The 19,877-nt window shown below is 40.5% G+C and overlaps 1 protein-coding gene across 1 annotated transcript in view; it reads left to right on the forward strand.

Annotated features, from left to right (window-relative positions):
* SLC25A46 (solute carrier family 25 member 46) overlaps positions 1-19,877 on the forward strand; it is a 98,658-nt gene that overhangs the window by 10,879 nt on the left and 67,902 nt on the right. Inside the window, exons 3-4 of the mRNA XM_030193466.1 lie at positions 6,691-6,748; positions 17,118-17,195. Of these exons, the coding sequence (XP_030049326.1) occupies positions 6,691-6,748; positions 17,118-17,195 (136 nt within the window). The remainder of the gene's footprint in view (positions 1-6,690; positions 6,749-17,117; positions 17,196-19,877) is intronic.

Genomic DNA, 19,877 nt, shown 5'->3' on the forward strand with positions numbered 1-19,877 from the left:
GAAAGATAACAAACCAAATCTGGAGAACACAATGGTGAACAATGAGACAGTAAAAAACAAATGAATTAAGGTAGAGCCTACTACATAAGAACAGCCATAGTGGGTCGGATCAATGATCCATCTAGCACAGTATCCTGTTTCCAGTAGTGACCAAGCCAGGTTACAAGTACCTGGCAGAAACCTGAATAGTGGCAACATTGCATGCAACCAGTCCCAGTGCAAACAGTAGCTTCCCCGTGTTTGTCTCAATAGCAGACTATGGATTTTTCCTCCAGGAACTTGTACAAACCTTTTTTTAAACCCAGATACACTAACTGCTGTTATTACATCCTCCAAACAAATAAACCAAGCTATATTGCACATTCGTTTTGTTTCTTTGCTTCTCTTTTCAAATTCCAAACTAGGTTCCAACCAACATGACAAAGTTCTTAAAGAATTCAAATGTTTATTATCACAAAATCCAGTACACGTTCTTGACTTGTAACATTCTTGACATATAAATATTTTAAATCTGTGGAAACACATTAAAATGTTGTAAAGTAAAATTTTATCAAAACGTTTTCATCTTTTGCAGTGCACGGACGCCTTCACCAACATACGGCATGCTTTGCAAATTGCTGCCTCAGGGTGTGGTCTGTTGTAACTAAAGATTAAAATTAGCAGTCAGAACCAAATATATACATTTAAAATTAGCTAAATATATTAATTTCTACATACCTTATATGTCCTCTGGCAAAGAGTTCCAGAGCTTAACTATTTGTTGAGTGAAAAAATATTTCCTACTATTTGTTTTGGAAGTATTTTCATGTAATTTGCTTGAGTGTTCCCTAGTCTTTGTACTTTTTGAAACGGTAAAAAATCAATTTACTTCTAGTTCTACACCACTCAGGATTTTGTAGATCTCAATCATATTCCCCCCCCCCCCCCCCCCCCTTCAGCCATCTCTTTTTCCATTGTATGGGGTAAGTGATATCTCTTGAAAGAGGAAAAAGTACTGACATTAATGTCCCAGACCTCTTCCAAAAGCCATACTTGATAGGACAGGAAAAAAGTCATATTTGCTAAAGTACCCTCATTGAGTCCACAAAACTAGCTTATAGGTGAAGGTTTAAGTTTAGCATTAAAGAATTTCATAGGAGTCCAAACTGGCGGAGCAGGTGGGGGAAGAGAGGTTGGTGGTTGGGAGGCGAGGATAGTGGAGGGCAGACTTATACGGTCTGTGCCAGAGCCGGTGATGGAAGGCAGGACTGGTGGTTGGGAGGCGGGAAATACTGCTGGGCAGACTTGTACGGTCTGTGCCCTGAAAAAGGCAGACAAATCAAGGTAAGGTATACACATATGAGTTTATCTTGTTGGGCAGACTGGATGGACCATGCAGGTCTTTTTCTGCCGTCATCTACTATGTTACTATGGTCTGTTTGAAGAAATATATTGACTGCAGTATTGGTGATGAAAATATTGTCCCGTTTGTAGATGACCAAAAACGCTGCCATTGTGCTTATGTTAAGTCCACCTGTGTTTCTTCAGCCCATTCTTTCTTCAGTCCAACTGAATGGTGTGGCCACCGTTCTCACATTTTTTGGTGTAGTTTTTGAAGCCTCATGGCCCATAGTCCCGATATGAGTCAACAAGTTCAAGTAGGGATGGATCTTTCTTAGTAGTCTTGGTTGCCAGCATATTTATTTAAACAGTACATCTGCTGCCATCTGAAGAATTGAGATAGAAGGTGCACACATTCCCGAGCTGTAGTAAAGTCGAGCATACACCCATGTTAGCAAAGCTACGCTACATCCAGATATTCTTCTGATGCCATCTGATTATTTTGCCAGAAATCTTGATTTGAGGATTATGCCAAAGTAATATGCAGTTAGACTTACTCCAGTTGATCTCAAGCCAGCTATCTAGGTCTTTTAGACATTGATATGTATGGTTGATCAGCCCATTATCCCACACTTGGGCAGGAAGGTGCATACCTACTAGATATTGTAATGGAATTGGGGGCTGCCAAGGATTTTTCAAGCTCCAGCCAATCAAGATTATACATATAATTTACATTGTACAATTGTAACGCCTATTGAAGAATAAAGGCTTTATGGTAGGAAAGGAAGACTGGAAACCCTATTCCATCTTTACTATTTTCAGGGGTTTCACGTCTCATAAAAATTTCTGTAATACAGAATCTATTTTTTATGGAAACCCTTATGTTCAAGTGAAGGTAACATACTTAATAGAAAAATTACTTTTGGTGACAGTCATCTTAATAGTCTCTGAACGGCCCCACCAAGAATAATGGAGAGGTGACCATGTTAAGGTGAGATCAGTGGCCAATTGAAAAATCTTGGTATAAGCATTAGGTAAGGTAGTAGTCAAATCTTTATATGAAAAAATACACCTAGGTATTTTAAGCACTGTGAAACCCAGACAAATCTGTAACAGTTTTTTGTAGATTTTTATACCTGAAACCGAAGAGTATTTTCGAACCGGTTCGTGGAAGGCTAGAATAGTACAGTCCAGTTATATTGCATAGGCCGAGACTTTGAACTCTCTCTCCTGTGACGTAATCTTGATAATACTGACATTTTGAAGTATGGCCTACAGAAAAGGTTGTATAGCCATATCAAATAATAAGGTAGACAGAGGGCATCCCTGCCTAGTGCCTCACTGCATGCCAAAAGGATAGGTCTTCTTTAACAAAAATTCTGGATTTAGGATTGTTTTAAATATAATTCTTGCAACACATCACTGCTAAGGGACATCCAAACCATTGCATAACTGCAAACAAGACTACTCTGTGTGTTCAAATGCTTTCTTGACGTTAATCACAAGGATAAATGCTGAGCGATTGAGGGACTTAGGTATGACAGATGATGTAATAAGTGTGCGTTGTCTGTTATATACTGATTTTTCATGAATTCCACCTGGTCCCTATGAATTATTTTTGGCAGCACTGCTCCCAGCTATGTGGCTAAATTCTTAGTAAATATTTTTCAATTAACATTTAGAAGTAAGATGGGGCCATAACTAGTGATATGCAAGGGATCTCATCAACACTGCTATGTCCGAAGAATAAGCTGTAGGTGACGAGTTGAAGTCATAATGTTGTAAGATTTAAGTGAGGAACTCAGGAGAGAGTTAAAAAGTCTACAGAATTCTACTGCTATACCATCTGGACTTGGAGATTTATCCAGGGGCAGTATTTATGGCTGTTTGAAGCACTTCTTGTGATGATGGAGCTTGACGGAGCTGATTTATCAGCATCTCCTAAGACAGGGTGGTATAATTTATCCAAAAACTGTTGAAATGCTCTTAGAGAATTTTGAACCTCTAAAAAGTATAGAAGCCCAAAAACTTACATAGAAAAATGTAGTTAGATAAACACCTATCCAGTCTGCTCATCCGTGTCATCTGCTCTCCCTATCACTTCCTTAGAGACCCTTTGTACTTGTCCTAAGCTCTCTTGAATTCAGATACTGTTTTCGCCTCCACCCCTTCCACCTTAAGGCTGTTCCACAAATTCACCACCCTTTCCATAAAGAAGTATTTTCTCATGTTTATTCTATCCACTTTCACCTTCTTCCTATGCCCCTTCGTTCTAGAGCTTCCTTTCAGTTGAAAGAGACTTTCCTCCTGTGCATTTATGCAGCAGTTTTACAGCCTTACAACTTGAAGAGGCTTGTTTCTTTTGAGCCGCCTACCTTTTTTCAGTTAACTGGCATATTCCCTCTGGGCTTCTGCAACTGCTTCCAAAGCATTCTCCAAGAGAATTTTATTGGTTTCTCCTTTTATTTGGTAAGAAGGATTCAAAGAACATCCATTAATGGACATCTGGTTATTTTTGAGCAGTTGGACCACTAGATGACCAAGGGATAAAAGAGGCACTCGGGCAAGACAAGGCCATAACGGAAAGATGAAATTGATTCTTTCCTTTGATCTTCACCGAGGAAGATGTGGAAGAGATACCAGTGCTAGAAATGGTATTCAGTGCTGATGAGTCCGAGAAACTCATACAAATCTCTGGAAGATGTAATGGGGTAATTTCACAAATTGAAGCGTAGCAAATCACCTGGACTGGATAGTATACATCTCAGAGTACTGATAGAATTGAAAAATGCACTTGCCAGAGCTTTGTTAGTAATGTGCAATTTACCTTTAAAATCAAGCATGGTACTGGAAGATCTGAGGGTGGCCAATGTAATGCCAGTTTTTTAAGAGTTCTAGAGGTGATCCAGGAAATTGTAGACTGATGAACTTGATGTCGGTGTTAGGCAAAATGGTAGAGACTGTTATAAAGAACAAAATTACAGAGCATATACATTAGCATGGATTTAGTGAAGGGAAATCTTGCCTCACTAGTCTACTACATTTCTTTGAAGGGGTGAATAAACATGTGGATAAAGGTGAGCCGGTCAATATGATGTATCTAGATTTTCAAAAGGCATTTGACAAAGTACCTCATGGAAGACTCCTGAGGAAATTAGAAAGTCATGGGAGAGGAGGTAATATCCTATTATGGATTAAAAACTGGTTAAAAGATAGAAAACAGAGAGTAGGGTTAAATGGTTAGTATTCTCAATGGAGAAGGTTAGATAGTGGGGGTTCCCCATGGTTCTGTGCTAGGACTGTTGCTTTTTAACATATTTATAAATGATCTAATGATGGGAATAACTAGTGAGGTAATTAAACTTGCTGATGACACAAAGTTATTCAAAGTTGTTAAATTGCAAGAGGATTGTGAAAAATTGCAAGAGGATCTTGGGAGACTGGGCATCCAAATGGCAGATCACGTTTAATGTGAGCAAGTGCAAAGTGATGAATGTGGGAAAGAGGAACCCAAACTATAGCTATGTGATACAAGGTTCCACATTAGGAATCACCACCCAGGAAAAGGATCCTAGGTGTCATCACTGATGATATGTTGAAATCCTCTGCTCAGTGTGGAACGCCGGTTAAGAAAGCAGATAGAATGTTAGGAATTATTAGGAAAGGAATGGAAAACAGAGCTGAAACTATTATAATACCTTTGTATGATGCGACTGCACCTTGAATACTGTGTTCAGTTCTGGTCACCGCATCTCAAAAAAGATATATAGTGGAATTAGAAAAGGTACCGAGAAGGGCAACAAAAATGATAAAGGGGATGAGATGACTTCCCTGTGAGGAAAGGCTAAAGTGGCTAGGGCTTTTCAGCTTGGAGAAGAGACAGATGAGAAGAGATATGATAGAGGTGGAGTGTAACGGGTAGACTTGAATTGCTTGTTTACTCTTTCCAAAAATACTAAGACTAGGGAGCACGAAATGAAACTACTAAGTTGGCAGAGTTTAAAAAGGGGTTAGACGGTTTCCTAAGGACAAGCCCATAAACCACTACAAAATGGACTTGGGAAAAACCCACAATTCCAGGAATAACATGTATAGAATGTTTGTACGTTTGGGAAGTTTGCCAGGTGCCTTTGGCCTGGATTTGCCTCTGTCGTGGACAGGATAATGGGCTTGATAGACCCTTGGTCTTTTCCCAGTGTGGCATTACTTATGTACTTATAAAGTTAAAACGAATCGGAAAAATTATTTCTTTACTTAACGAGTAATTAAACTCTAGAATTCGTTGCCAGAGAACGTAGTAAAAGCAGTTAGCTTTGCAGGGTTTAAAAATGTTTGGATATCTTCTTAAAAGAAAATTTCGTAGGCCATTATTAAGATGTAGTTGGGGAAATCCTCTGCTTATTTCTAGGATAAGTAGCATAAAATCAGTTTTACTGTTTTGGGTACTTGCCAGGTTCTTGTGACCTGGATTGACCACTGTTGGAACCAGGACACTGGGCTTGATGGACTTTCATTCTGTCTCAATATGGCAACGCTTATGTTCTTGTTATATGCTGCTTCACTGAAGAGATAGCAGCCCAAGTATTTCAGTTCTTTCAGACCCTTGACTTTGTGGTCAGTCTCTTGTAGGGCAAATGTTTCCTGTCAGGGCCTACACTAGTTAGGTGAGTGAATCATCACTATTTCTACATCCAGTTGCTTCTGTGCCAAATGGAGCCTAGTTAATGGGGCTAGATGCAGGAGCTGTAATCAGTAGCAGTGTCCATAAATTTACTCATGGCCTCAGGCTCATATGAAGTCCTTACAGAGTTCTCTCACTGGTCACTAGAAGTGTAGTTTACGAGTTCAGTTATTTTATTTTTGTTACATTTGTACCCCGCGCTTTCCCACTCATGGCGGGCTCAATGCGGCTTACATGGGGCAATGGAGGGTTAAGTGACTTGCCCAGAGTCACAAGGAGCTGCCTGTGCCTGAAGTGGGAATCAAACTCAGTTCCCCAGGACCAAAGTCCACCACCCTAACCACTAGGCCACTCCTCCACTCCACTCCCACTGCAGCTCCTTGTGACTCATGGCAAGTCACTTAACCCTCCATTGGCCCAAGTGCAAAAGCTTAATATTGTGAGCCCACCAGAAATATACAAACTCCAGATGCCAGGTTGCCATGTTGATGATATAGGCTCTGCAGCCCTGAATTGTCACTTCACTGAGCCCTCTGTCTTTTGTCTCTTTGAGAATTCATTATACATTTTGTAGTTAGCATCATTTTTGTTCCTTGCGTGTATTTTAATTTATGCTGCTGTCATTGTTTTGAAGACATTTTATGTTTTAAAGTATTGCTTAATTTTAACATTTTTTACTTTTCTAAAAGTCTTTTTACAGAAAATGTCTTGGCTCATCCTTGTATCGTTCTCCGGCGCCAGTGTCAGGTAAAGTCTATAATTTTAGGTGTTTCTGTATCTGAAATGAAGTAAAAAGAAACATTTTCCATATATTTTCAGAAAGACAGAACAATGTTTATCTTCAAGGTGAAAAAAAAAAGTGGATAGATACCTTTTGAAATATCAACTGGCTTCAGACCTATGTCAATCTGGCTTCAGACTTGGGTATGCAGCAGAGACAGTTCTTGTATCCCTGCAGGACAAATTCCACATAAACCATGACAGGAGGTTCGCACTGATACTAGTGCTGCTGGATTTCACAGTAGGCTGTAGACCAAGTTTGTCCAACGTACGGCCCGTGGGCCAGAATCTGGCTTACCAAGTGGGTTTTTTTTCTTGCCCTTAGAAGTTTGGCAATTCTTGTGACGCTTACAAGCGGGATTCCTGCTTCCCCACTGCAACTCAGATCGCTGCATGCTTGAGCCACGTGATGATGAAATTTGGGTTGGTCTTGTGGTTACAAGTTTTGTGAGACTTGAAACTGCGAGACCAACCTGAACTCTCAGTACTACATGGCTCAAGCTTGCAGAGAGCTGTGTTGCGGTGGGGAAGCAGGAATCCTGCTGTTTCTTCTGTAGCTAAAGCCAGGTGAGGGTAAACGATTGGTTGAAGACTTGGGGGGGGGGGGAATCGTGTGAGAGAGAGAGATTAAGTGAAGGCTGGGGTGGTACATGAGAGAGAGAGAGAGCGAGAAGGGGACAATTCACAATTGTATTTTGCCATTATTTGACGAACCATTAGACAAAATACGACTGTATGTGTGTTGGCACTCCAAATATAAAATATAGCTTGGCCCCCGATAGAAAAAGGTTGGACAAGCCTGTTGTAGACCATAATACCATGCTTGCATCACTGGTAGAAAAGGGTATTGGCACAACATTTGCAAGGTTCAAATCCTGTGTGTAAGACAACAGTCATAGTAGCATAGTAAATGACGACATTGAAGCAAGCATAGTCTATTTAGTCTGCCCAGTAAGATGGCCAGAGTTATACCTGTTACATTGTACAAGTTAAACCCCTCCATGCCTTTGTTTAGAGTTGTACTTGCCACTCCATGCCTCCTCCAAACATCTCTTCTGCTCTCTTCCACTACCAACCCTTATCCTCAGTGCAATTCAACATCTTTCCCTTCCATCTGTGATTCAACATCACCCACATTTCCTCACCCAGTCTGCCTTTAAAGGTGGTCGTTGTTGATCCTCACCAGCGGCAGAATTGCAGATATGCTGCTTGCAGCCTAGACAGAAGCTTTCCCTCTGACCCATCCTGCCCATGGAGAAACATCTTCCAATCGAGGGAATTTCTCGGCTGTTGATTTTGGTTAAACTTGTGCTACAGCTGGGTTATCATCCAGCTATCATAAGTTCAATAATTATCCTTCCTTTAATCAAAGATTAAAATCTTCATCCAGTTGTTTGAATTATAGACCTATTACAAACATCCCTTTTCTGCCAAAATATCAGAATCTGTTGTGGGGCCACAACTTCAAGACTATATGGATTTATTTGATTTACTAGATTGTTGTCAATCTGGATTCAGAAAATTTGTCTTCTAGCTCTAATCTTTGAATTGAGAAGTTTAGTTGATAAGGGTACTCTCTCTGTTCTCATGCAGTTAGATCTGTCAGCCGCTTTTGGTGTGGTTGACCCTGATTTTTTGTTACTTAGATTGAGTCAAATTGGCCTTTCTGGTAGGGTGTATTATTTGTTTTCTTAAGGAAAGGGAATGGGACTTGATATACCGCCTTTCTGTGGTTTTGCAACTACAACTACATTCAAAGCGGTTTACATAGTATATGCAGGTACTTATTTGTACCTGGGGCAATGGAGGGTTAAGTGACTTGCCCAGAGTCACAAGGAGCTGCAGTGGTTCCCCAGGATCAAACTCTGCTGCACTAACCACTAGGCTACTCCACTCCAAGTTAACAAAGTGTTCCCCTTCCTGGTCACCTGGCTGTGGAGTACCGCAGGGTTTTTCATTGTCTCCCATTCTGTTCAATATTTATTTTAGCTCTTTGGGAAAGTTACTTAAATCATTGAATTTGCCCTACTTTATTAATGCAGATCATCATATTATTTTTCATGTTACTTCCACTATTTGATTTATTTGAATACATTCAACATTATTTTTTCTACAATTTCTAAATGGATGATGGATAATTGACTTAAGCTAAATGCAGAAAAACTGTTATGTTGTGGGTTAACGATAAATCTCAATCATTTCCAACTACAAATTCGACCTTAGGGGATAAAACAGTTCCATTTCAGAAAGTAGTTAAAAGTTTAGGGGTATGGATTGATTCTGACTTGAATGAGGATATTCAAATTAAGAAATGAATCACTTTTGCGTAAGCTGAAATATCTTAATTAGATTTGTTCTTATTTTTCAATAGATGAATTACAAAAATTGGTTCAAACATTTTTTTTTCCAGAATTGATTATTGTAGCATTCTTTTATTTGGGCTTGACTGGCAAATCTTTGACAAAAATCCTGTTACTTCAGAATACCACTGCATGCTTACTTTTTCTTTACAACTAAATATGATCACATTACTCTGTTGTTTCATATTTTACATTGGTTACTGGTTCAGGCTAGGATTCATTTTAAGGCTCTTTGTTTTTTTTAAGATCATGAATGGTTTTTGCCCAGATTATCTTTCTTCTCTATCCATTATTAAACCTCTCAAGAGTACAACCAGGTTTTTGCATGTTAACAAGTTATAAACCTAGATTAGGTTCTACTTCTAGGATACTGTTTACATATGCAGCAGTTCCTATTTGAAAAGCTTTGCCTTCCGAAATTCATGCTGAAATTAATTACAGCACACTCCACTTACCTGCAACAGAAACCTAGTCTTAAATTTTTCTTCTTCATTCCAGTGTTACACTTATCGAAGGTGTGCCAAACCGGAGTAAGTTATGATCCGCTTAAGTACAATGCCTTGAACACATTTTTTACAACTTCACTGATTTGCTCCGGGGCTTGTAAAGTCCTATTGCATCGTGAATGATCTATCCAACCTCATTGGCTCCTCAGTTTGTGATGTCCAATTGCTGTGCTTCATAGCAGTTGAATACTGTATCATAAGGCCGGAACCCAATGGGCTGTAGTGGTGGCGGAGTACCAAAAGTGTGGCCTATAAAGTTGAACCGAGCCCCTAAACGCGTTTGATTCCGCATCTCTATCAAAACTGTGGGCTGTAGCGGCAGTATAGTACCAAAAGTGTGGCCTCTAAAGTTGAACTGAGCACCTAAATGCTCTGCCTGTACAGAAATGGCCGTGTCACCACTCATGTGTAAAGCACTTTCACTCGCAGATGGGATCAATGTTATAAAAAGACTGGACAACAAGGAAAGTCAGGCTTTCATTACAAAAGAGTATGGTATATATCCAAGTCAAATCTCACGCATCTACAAGCAGAAAGACAAAGTTCTTTAGGATTGGCAGAACACTACCAATCCTGAAAGGAAACGCAAGAGAACTGGAAAAACAAGAGATGTGGAAGAAGCTCTTCTTCGCTGGTTTTCACAAGCAAGCAAGAAGCTGTCGGCTTCCTGTCAGTGGTCCCCTACTGATGGAGAAAGCCAATCATTTGGCAAAAAACCTTGGATTGGATGGTTTCAGTTCAACTGTTGGATGGCTGGAACAATGGAAAGTAAGACACAACATCAAGTTTAAGAAATAGCATAGCGAAAAACAAGATGCAGTGACATGGGTGTGGAAAGATGGGTATCAAATGTTCTACTGGGCATCATCAAGATTAGCAACCGTGTGACGTTTTCAGTACAGATGAAACAGGTCTTTATTGGAGAGCTATTCCAGCTGGGACACTGGCATTCAAGCAGGCTGAGATTGCTGGAACAAAAGTGCCAAAGGAAAAACTGACAAAGCTACTCTCATGCAACATGGTTAGAAGTGAAAAATTAAAGCCACTAACAATCGGAAAAGTAAACAGCCACGTTGCTTCAATAATGTTAAACAACTCCCAGTGGCCTATGAGGCAAACAAAAATGCTTGGATGACCTGAGAAATTTGGTTGCAATGACTGAAAAAATTGGATATCACAATGCACAGGCAAAAGCGTGAAATTTTGATGCTATGTGACAACTGCAGCACACAATGTTGATGTTAGACTATCAAACATGAAGGTTGTGTTCCTACCACCCAACACAATTTCAGTTATCCGGCCAATGGATCAAGAAGCATTACAGGGCGCTGGTGCTGCGTCATCTGATGGGGACAATGATGAAAACATTAGCAAGAGAGTGGCTGAGTTGGCTTGCAAGCTAAGCCTACTGGATTCACTACACATGCAGGAGGAGGTCTGGTGTCATGTTAGTAGCCAAAGTACAATTGCCAGCTGCTACACATGGGCTAGCTTTATGAAAGAATGCTATGATGAGAAACCTGTGGATTTCCTAACAGGTGTTACTCCAGAGGAGTTTGACCGCTGTGTGGCTGTTGATGACGACCTGCAGACTTTTGTGGATATAAACGATGAATAGATTTGCTCAGAGTTGCAATCTGAGGCTGAGGATGCTAGAGACACATGATGAGCCAATGGGGGTGGAAGGTGGCAGTGAGCATGAAGCAAGACCCACTGTGACATTTGCTGCTGCATTACAAAGCATGGACATTGTAAGAGCTTATCTAGAAGGTAATAGTTGCCAGAGTTATGAACATTTTTATGACCTGCTGAACTTTGTCTGCAACACAAAACACGGTACAGAAAACAATTGCAGATTCTTTTAAACCTTTTAAATAACACTAGTTTTGTGTTGCCAAATTTATATTTGTTTTATTGATCTTTTTCAGAAAATTGTTAACAGTCCAATAGCAGTACAAGTTTAAGCTGCACTGGCTTTGTGTGATTTCTTAACCGAAGTTATCATTTTCATACTATTATTTATGTGCATGCTTTGGTTAAATGCAAGTAAAAATCCAGTCAGGAGCCCTTGCACTTAACGGAGTGCACTGTATTTGAGGTTTCGAAAATTACTTAAAATGTGGTTATTTACATGATATTAAGTTGTATTTTATAAATTGTTGGTTTTTTTTATATTGTATTATGTATGTTTTGTTATTTACTATAAACTGTTCTTAGCTTTTGGTTGGGCTACGATATATAAGATTTGATATATTATGAGGCGTGACGGGTAGAGAAAAAGCTTTGGAACAGGCCACAGGCAGCATATGTGCAATTCTGCTACTTCCGGAGACCTACAGAAGACCACCTTTTAAGGTACACTGGTGCGGGGGAGGGAGGATTGGGGGGAAGATGCTGTACCTTGGGTGGGGGGAGGGAGTGAGCTTCAGACCCATGAGTGGAACTGGAGGGGCTACCGATGGAAGCCATGGCTGAGGCAGTAAGCTCCAGCGGCCACGAGAAGATTGGTGCTGCTCATCACCACGTTTTTGTTGCTTATGGGAGTGGGGGGGAGGCGGGATTGAGGGAGGGGCAGATGCTGTACCCTGGATGGAGGGAGGGGAGTGAGCTGGAGGGGCTACAGATGGAAGCTATGGCCGAGGTAGTGAGCTCCAGTGGCCACGAGAAGCTTGGTGCTGCTCACCACCACGTGTGTGTTGCTGCTCATAGGTGTGGAGGGGAGGGAGAAAGGGAATAGAGGGAGATAATGGACACCAGGAAAAAAGAGAGAGAGAGACTAGGGGGAAGGAAGAGAAAGGGAGAAATGTTGGATCTGGGAGTAGGAGGTAGGGTGATTCAGTCTTTTAGTGAAGGGAAGAGAGAGAGAGGATTTGATATACATCCTTTCTGTGGTTTAGTCAAAGCGGTTTACATATTATATACAAGTACTTATTTTGTACCCCGGGCAATGGAGGGTTAAGTGACTTGCCCAGAGTCATGGGGAGCTGCAGTGGAAATAAATTCATACAATACCTTTAATTGTTTGATTAATTGCGACTAAAAATTTTAATTGAAAGACAGCTCTAATTTAAATATCTCCTCTGTACCTTCTTTCCTCTTGAGCAGAGCTTCTGACCCCATGATAGCTGCCAAATAAAATTGTGTGAACCCCTTGAATAATAATGATGCATCTATGGTGTGACTCCAAATGTGGGTTTTGTGATCTCATTTGGGGTGCAGACCTACAGTTTGAGAAGCTCTGCGCTTAAATAGGAACATAAAGACAGGTAAAAACTATATGGCCTATCTAGTTTGCCCATCCATGCTATGTACTATCCCTTCCTCTTCCTTGGAGATCCTATGAACTTGTTCCAAACTTTCTTGAATTCAGATACAGTTTTTGTCTCCTCTATCAGGAAGCCATGAATTCACCATCCTTTCTGTGAAAAAGTATAAGAGCATAAGCATTGCCATACTGGGACAGACTGAAGGTCCATCAAGCCCAGTATCCTGTTTCCAGCAGTGGGCAATCTAGGTCACAAGTACCTGGCAACATAGGAGCCAACTTTTCAAAATTATTGGGGGTGCTAAGCCCAATGGAAATAACCCCTCCCTGGACACATACAAGGAATTTTCTCAATATTGGGGGTGCTCAAGCACCCACAGAGTTGGCTCCTATGCCTGGCAAGATCTCAGAACAGTAAAACAGATTTTTTTGTTGCTTAGCCTAGAATATGCAGTAGATTTTCCCAAGTCCATCTTAATAATGGCTTATGGACTTTTCTTTTAGGAAAGTATCCAGACCTTTTTTTTTTAACCCTGCTAAGCGTACTGCTTTTACTACATTCTCTGTCAATGAATTGATTACTCATAAGTGAAGAAATATTTTCTCTGATTCGTTATAAATTTACTACTTAGTAGCTTCTTTGCATGCCCCTAGTCCTAGTATTTTTGGAATGAAAAAACAAGCAATTTATGACTACCTGTTCCACTCAACTCAGTACTTTATAGACCTCTATCATATCTCCCCTTAGGTCTCTTCTTCATGCTCAAGCTGCTTTAGCCTTTCCTTATAGGGAAGTCATCCTATCTCCTTTATCATTTTTATCGCCCGTCTCTGTACCTTTTCTAATTCCACTATATCTTTTTTTTGAGATACGGTGACCAGAACTGCACACAGTATTTGAGATGCAGTCGCACCATGGAGCGATGCAAAGGCATAACATTCTCAGCTTTATTTTCCATTCCCTGATTAGCTGTTGAAGGTAACCCTTTAAAAGCTAATAAAAAAATGTATTTAGTCCAGTAGAAAAGGTGGTATCTTATTTTCTTTTCTGTTTTGTTTTGTTTTATTTCTATTTATTACCTTTAAAAGTGGACTAACACGGCTATCACATCACTCTACATACCTTGTTGAACACTACATATAATTTGCCTTCAGTGTATCTACGTACTTATTTATCCTAATACCTTTGCCTTATCCATTGTCCCATCTGCTGCCTCTTAAAGATGTTTCATTGTATGTTGCTGACATTGTGAACATATCTGTTATGATCTAATGCATTGCTTATTAAGGTGTTCCATTTTTTTATATATAAGTTCTGCAGTGTTCTTTTGATGTATATATTTGAGACTATCATATTATGAAATTGAATCCTAGTAATAGCAGTTACCTCTAACTTTATTTCATCGATTTAAGTGTTTTACTTTGAAATCTGCTCATTTTACTATTGTGCTGTTAATACAACGTAAGTTGTTTATCATGCAGTGCTTGTTGTACAGCACCTTGGGCGACTCTCTTCATAAAGGCAATTAAATACCTTGCCAGTGGAATTGGGAGTGGTGTCATCCATTGTGCAATTCAGGAAGTAACTGAAATCACTTTAAAACTCCAGCGTTTGGAGTCGCAATGTAGGGTCTGCTCACTGTTCAGTGCTAGTTGCTGTGTTTGTTTCTTTTAAATATATACTGTCTCTGTGCTAATGATTATGTACATTCCTGTGTTGTATACTCCCTAGGGTGATTGGATAGAGCAGTTTATAAATAGTTTAAATCCAAATAATTAAAAATTAGGGCTGCAGGAAGATTAAAAAAAATGTAATCACGATTAATCACATTGTGTGGTAGCAATTAATATGTAAGAGATTTTTTTTTTAAGAAAATACGACAAACACAAATAATTCCTGAAATCCAAGCATAAACCACTTGTTTATTAGTAGTTTCAAACAATAATGACTGTACCAGTTTGACAATATTATTCTTATTAACTGACAACCGTAAGTGGATAATACTGCTGAATATCAAACTAAGAAAGGGAAAACCAATATATGTTATATGCAATTTTATTAATAAAGATCGTGTTTATCCACCACTGATCTACTTTTTTGTCTTCCACTTTGGAGTTTGCGGATCATTTGCCTTGTCGTTTTCTGGGATCTGCCATTTCTTTGCAGGATGTCAGTTAAAGCACTATATCCCTAATGAAGCTGGAGGGTGAAACGAGCCCTGTTGGCATAGAGAAGCACGCTGCATGATAAATAGTTTTTTTTTAATATATTAAAATAAATAGGAACAATAATTAGTAAAATAAAAAAAGATGTGAAATGAAAGGGGTTTTGACAATGAAAGCTTGAGGTCCTGTGTGAACTTCAATCTTTCATTTAAAGAAGTGCTTAGAGAGCGGTCCATGGACCAGTCCACTAGGGTGTTGTATTACCACGGACCTCTAAGACCTTTCTTAGTTTGATATTCAGCAGTATTATCTAAGTTGTCAGTTAACAAGATAGTGTGGATAGCGGGTCAATTTAGTTGAATATTATTCTTGACATGTGATCTATTAGTGCAGATGTCTCAAACATTTAAAACAAGTTCCTCTATATCAAAAGAAACTTCCCCCTTAGATTGCAGGCCTTCTGGGGACAGAAATACCTTGTGTACCCAAATGTAACTCACTTTCAGTTGGTGTGATCTAAATCAAAATAAACAATCCTATGCTAGTGCACATCCATTGCTCTGTATATCTGGGTGAGGTGTCCTTGGAAAAGTAAAAACATATTTTTGATGACATGGGTTTTTTTCCCCCCATTAATTGAATTATGTGGTTTTACTTTTCCAAGGACACCTCACCCAGATATACAGAGCAATGGAAATCTTAATTGATGATCTCAACAATAAACAAACAGGTCAGTTTTTGGGAACCAAGATGGAGAAACCCAGACACTGCTAAATGGAGCTTTCTTTTTTGCTTACCTGAAGAAGCATAAGAGGGAAAAGCAGGTGATTTTATTCTGCACTGCTGCTGGTGGTAGAGGGGCTGATACATTTGCTCTTTTCTTTGCCCAGTCTTATTATGGCTTTAACTGTGGAGTGCTCCTAGGAGGTATAGGGAGTAGAAGGGACCTCATGATGTGAACATAGCTGCAAGGTCAGCGGCCAGGCCCATTGCTTCTGCCGGTGTGAACATTGCAGTCGCAGTTCACAGTGGGAGAAGCAGTGGGCCAGGTTCAAGAGAGGTAAATGAGGGATCCGTTAATCATGATTAAATATTTTATTGCACATTAAAAAAAATAATTCTGCAGCCCTAGTAAAAATATGTAACAATTTTTTTGTTTTCAGTGCAGTCAGCAGAAAACAAGAACTGTTTCTTGACTTCAGTAGTGCTGGTTAGTTTGTGTTGGCAGTACGAACTAGGGCTGTACCGAATATTTGTATTCGATTCATCCCTGAATAGTGCCCCGAATATATTATTTATATTTGGCTGAATAGTGATTTAAAATTGAATATGAATAATCCGGTTCTCTACTGTGCTAAATCCTACTGAAATAAACACTTGATCTCTGGTTTCATGTTGCTTTTTTTATTATTTAAAGCTCAATGCCCATTATTTGTATTTGGCCAAATAGGAAAATATGTTATTCAGTACAGCTCTAGTATGACCAAACAGAAATATTCTTAAAAATAATTCAGATTTGTCCAGAATCGATCCAACTATTAAGCTAAAGGTAGTAATATGTTTTTCTTGTTCATTTCAGTAGGGCTGTCTTCTGCAATCTGCGAAAGAATTTCAGCTCTGATCTCACATAGCATCAAAGTGTTTGAACTTTTCAGATTCATATAACTATTGAATTGAAAAAGTGGAAGTATAGAATAGCTCTATACTAGCAATTTAAAGTAAAGTTTTTAGATGTTTAGTTAACATGTGCAAATAATTTTTATACATGTGCTGTATTGGGTAAAGGAATGCTGCTTAATGATTAGACACCAGACTGCATGTGCCGGTCTAGTCTCTAACTAGTGGAAACATTCTGTTTACTAATTATGTAGTAGTAGTTTTATAGCCCTGTACAGTTGCACATAAGACAAACCCATGCTCAGTAGCACTTATAATCTAGTGAAAAGATTATCGTAACAGTGTATGCTTTGGTAACAACTGTTTGCTTAATAGAATCACAAATTATATATGTCTTTACATATTTTTGTTTTTTTCAACAGGTTAATTATCATGCTAAAAATTATCATCTCACACCATTTACTATCATTAATGTTATGTACAGCTTCAGTAAAACCCAGGTGTGTATTTGTAGCCGTCTTCTAAAACTGTTTTGTAACACAATTTAGAATGTTTTGGTGCAGTAACTTTCATATATTTCTACAGAATTCTCCTTCAGCTTTAATCTGTTAAAAGGCATACACTACGTATAGTAAGTGAGCAATGTGAAAGAACTAACCATAAGAAAAGGCCCATGTAGGCTTCTTTCACCAGGCGCAAGAGGGAAATGCATCTTGGCTTTTTTTTTTTTTAACCAAGGAAGTGCAGGTCATTACAAGTCTCTTTCTTCCCTTCCATCACTGCCTGATCTTCTGTCTGTTCTGATCCAATGGGTGTTACCTTTTTCTACCAGCAGCTGGAGGTAGATAAAACTGAATTCTGCCAGTGACATCACCAGCATAAGCTAAGGTGCTCCCTAGAACAATCCAGTATTTTTCTCTACCTTCAGCAGGTGGTAGGTTGTGCTGACTGTGTTCGTGTCTCTAGCCTCGGTCCCTGATCTGCAGGCTGTGGCCGTGGCTGCACAGTGTAGTTGAGCCTAATGGCCACTCCCGTCAGTCTCAGGACCATACCTGGTTGAACTCAGAGCTTGGCTCCGAAGTCCTTAGTTGCACTTCTTTAATGCCACTGTGAGACTTTGGCTTGGTACTATAGGGCCTTGCGTGAGGGGCATGGGTCCCCATACCCCCACCCTTCTTGCTTGTTTAGGTGTGCTTCCCACTCCCTTCCCCATGGGCTCCCCCTGAAGCTCCCAGGCTTTCCAAAAGTGATCTCTTTGACAGCACATATACAAAAAAAAATAATAATAATAATAATCAAGTCAATTGGCCTGGCTAGCTTTATGCTCTTTGTCAGGAGCTAATGTTGTTAAAGTAAAAAACTAAGTAGGGAATTTCACACTAAATGCACCCAGAGAGTGCCGGGGACAGCAGAGATGCTGGAGCTCTGGGCCAGGGTAGGCTGAGGCAGTCTGCCATGTGGTAGAGCAAACTGGCATCACACACTGTGCAGTCTTCAGAGCCAGCAGCTGAGCAGGGATAATGGATTATTTTTATAGTGGACTCATCTTTTTTTTTTTTTTTTTTCATTCAGTGAGCATTTTACATATGCTGTTCCGTTTCCCCTCCCCTTCAGCTCAAATGAATGCATTTCTGTCATTCACAGTGTGTATGCCAAGGCACATTGGCACTTAGAATCCTCGTTTTCTCTCTCAATTCAGACTGGGAGGACAAATCCCTAGTCATGTAACGGGTTTTTCATTTCTGTGAACCCTGGGTTCTTCTGCGGGGATGTTCTGGTGGGGTCCATGAGGGGCCCTGGTGCTTTTTGGCTTCAGAGCTTGACCCAGATAGTTAAGCAGGCCCTATACAGGCCCCCTCTTAGGACTAATCCTAGCCCTTCCCCTAACCCTTATCTTCTTGATGGGGGGGGGGGGGGGGACCCTAAGGGGATCGGTTGGGGTCTCAGTGCTGTAGAATGTATCTGGTTATTTTGGGGATTCCGAATTCTTCAGAGTGAGTGGAGAAGTCCTGTTGGATTCCCAAGTCCCCCGTTGACTCCAGTTCCAAGGACCCTTCTTGTCAGGAGGCTGTGGAGGAGTGATCCCATGGGTTCCGGCCCTTATCATGAGAAGCTGTCTCATCTCTTCATTGATTATGCTTAAACCTCTTACAGTGGACCCCTCAGGGCCCTAGCACGTTTTTCACTCCAATAGGCCTTGGAGTGAAAAACGTGCTAGGCCTTTATCTTCTTGATGATGGTAGAGTCCCTAGATGGTCCCCTTGGGGTCACTGGGGCTTTTGCTTGTCTCTCTGCCTTTGCTAAGGAGGTGGAGAAGTTTTGGATCTTCCTGAAGATGGATTCCCTGGTGGTCACAAAGGTGACCGCTATACCTGTCCAAAAGGGTTTGGCCTTTAGGGTGCTCCATGATAAGTATGTGGAGCACCAGCTCCACCTGGCCTTTGAAATGGGGGCCCCAGCATTCAGGCTATGTGTGATCTGGTGGGACAAACCGGTGAACCTTTCAAGAGGGGTGCCTCTGGATCCTCCTCAGCTGATGCTGGTCACTATGGGTGTGAGTCTCCTCGATTGGGGAGCTCAATATTTTGGGCATGTGGCACAGGGCACCTGATCAAGCCAGGAGGCATCCTGGTCCATCAACTGCCTGGAGATCTGGATGGTCCATCTGGCACTACAGAAGTTTCAGTAGTTCTTGAAGGGAAAGTGTTCAGAGTGATGTCAGACAACGCCACATTATTGGCGTACATCAACAAGCAGGGCAGAACCAGGAGTCTGGTAGTGGCCCTGGAAGCAGTGAAGAAGAGATGCTGCGAGAATACTTCCAGAAAGGGAGAGAGCTTCATTGGTAAGTGTCACAAAATGCCTAGACACCTGCCTAGGGTTACCCTGCGGCCACTTAGCGGGTCTATCCTCAGCACAGCTCAGGTCCACCTGCACCTGCTGCTTGTGCTCTACGCTAGCGCACTCTTCCCACGACTGGGTCACAACTGCCACTGGGCGAGTCTCCCGCTCCCAAATTATCCCCAGTGATTTCTAGGTTACCGGAGGCCACACTCCTAGTGGTCCCTGAGTTCCCAGAAAACACTCACAGACCCAACACGCTAACCATCAGGATTCTTTATCAGTCCAGACAGGCAGGACAAGCAAACAATTATGTTTATTCTCTTTAAAAAAAATTGAAC

The sequence above is a fragment of the Microcaecilia unicolor genome, chromosome 2 (genome assembly GCF_901765095.1).
Source record: "Microcaecilia unicolor chromosome 2, aMicUni1.1, whole genome shotgun sequence".
Classification (NCBI taxonomy): Eukaryota; Metazoa; Chordata; class Amphibia; order Gymnophiona; family Siphonopidae; genus Microcaecilia; species Microcaecilia unicolor.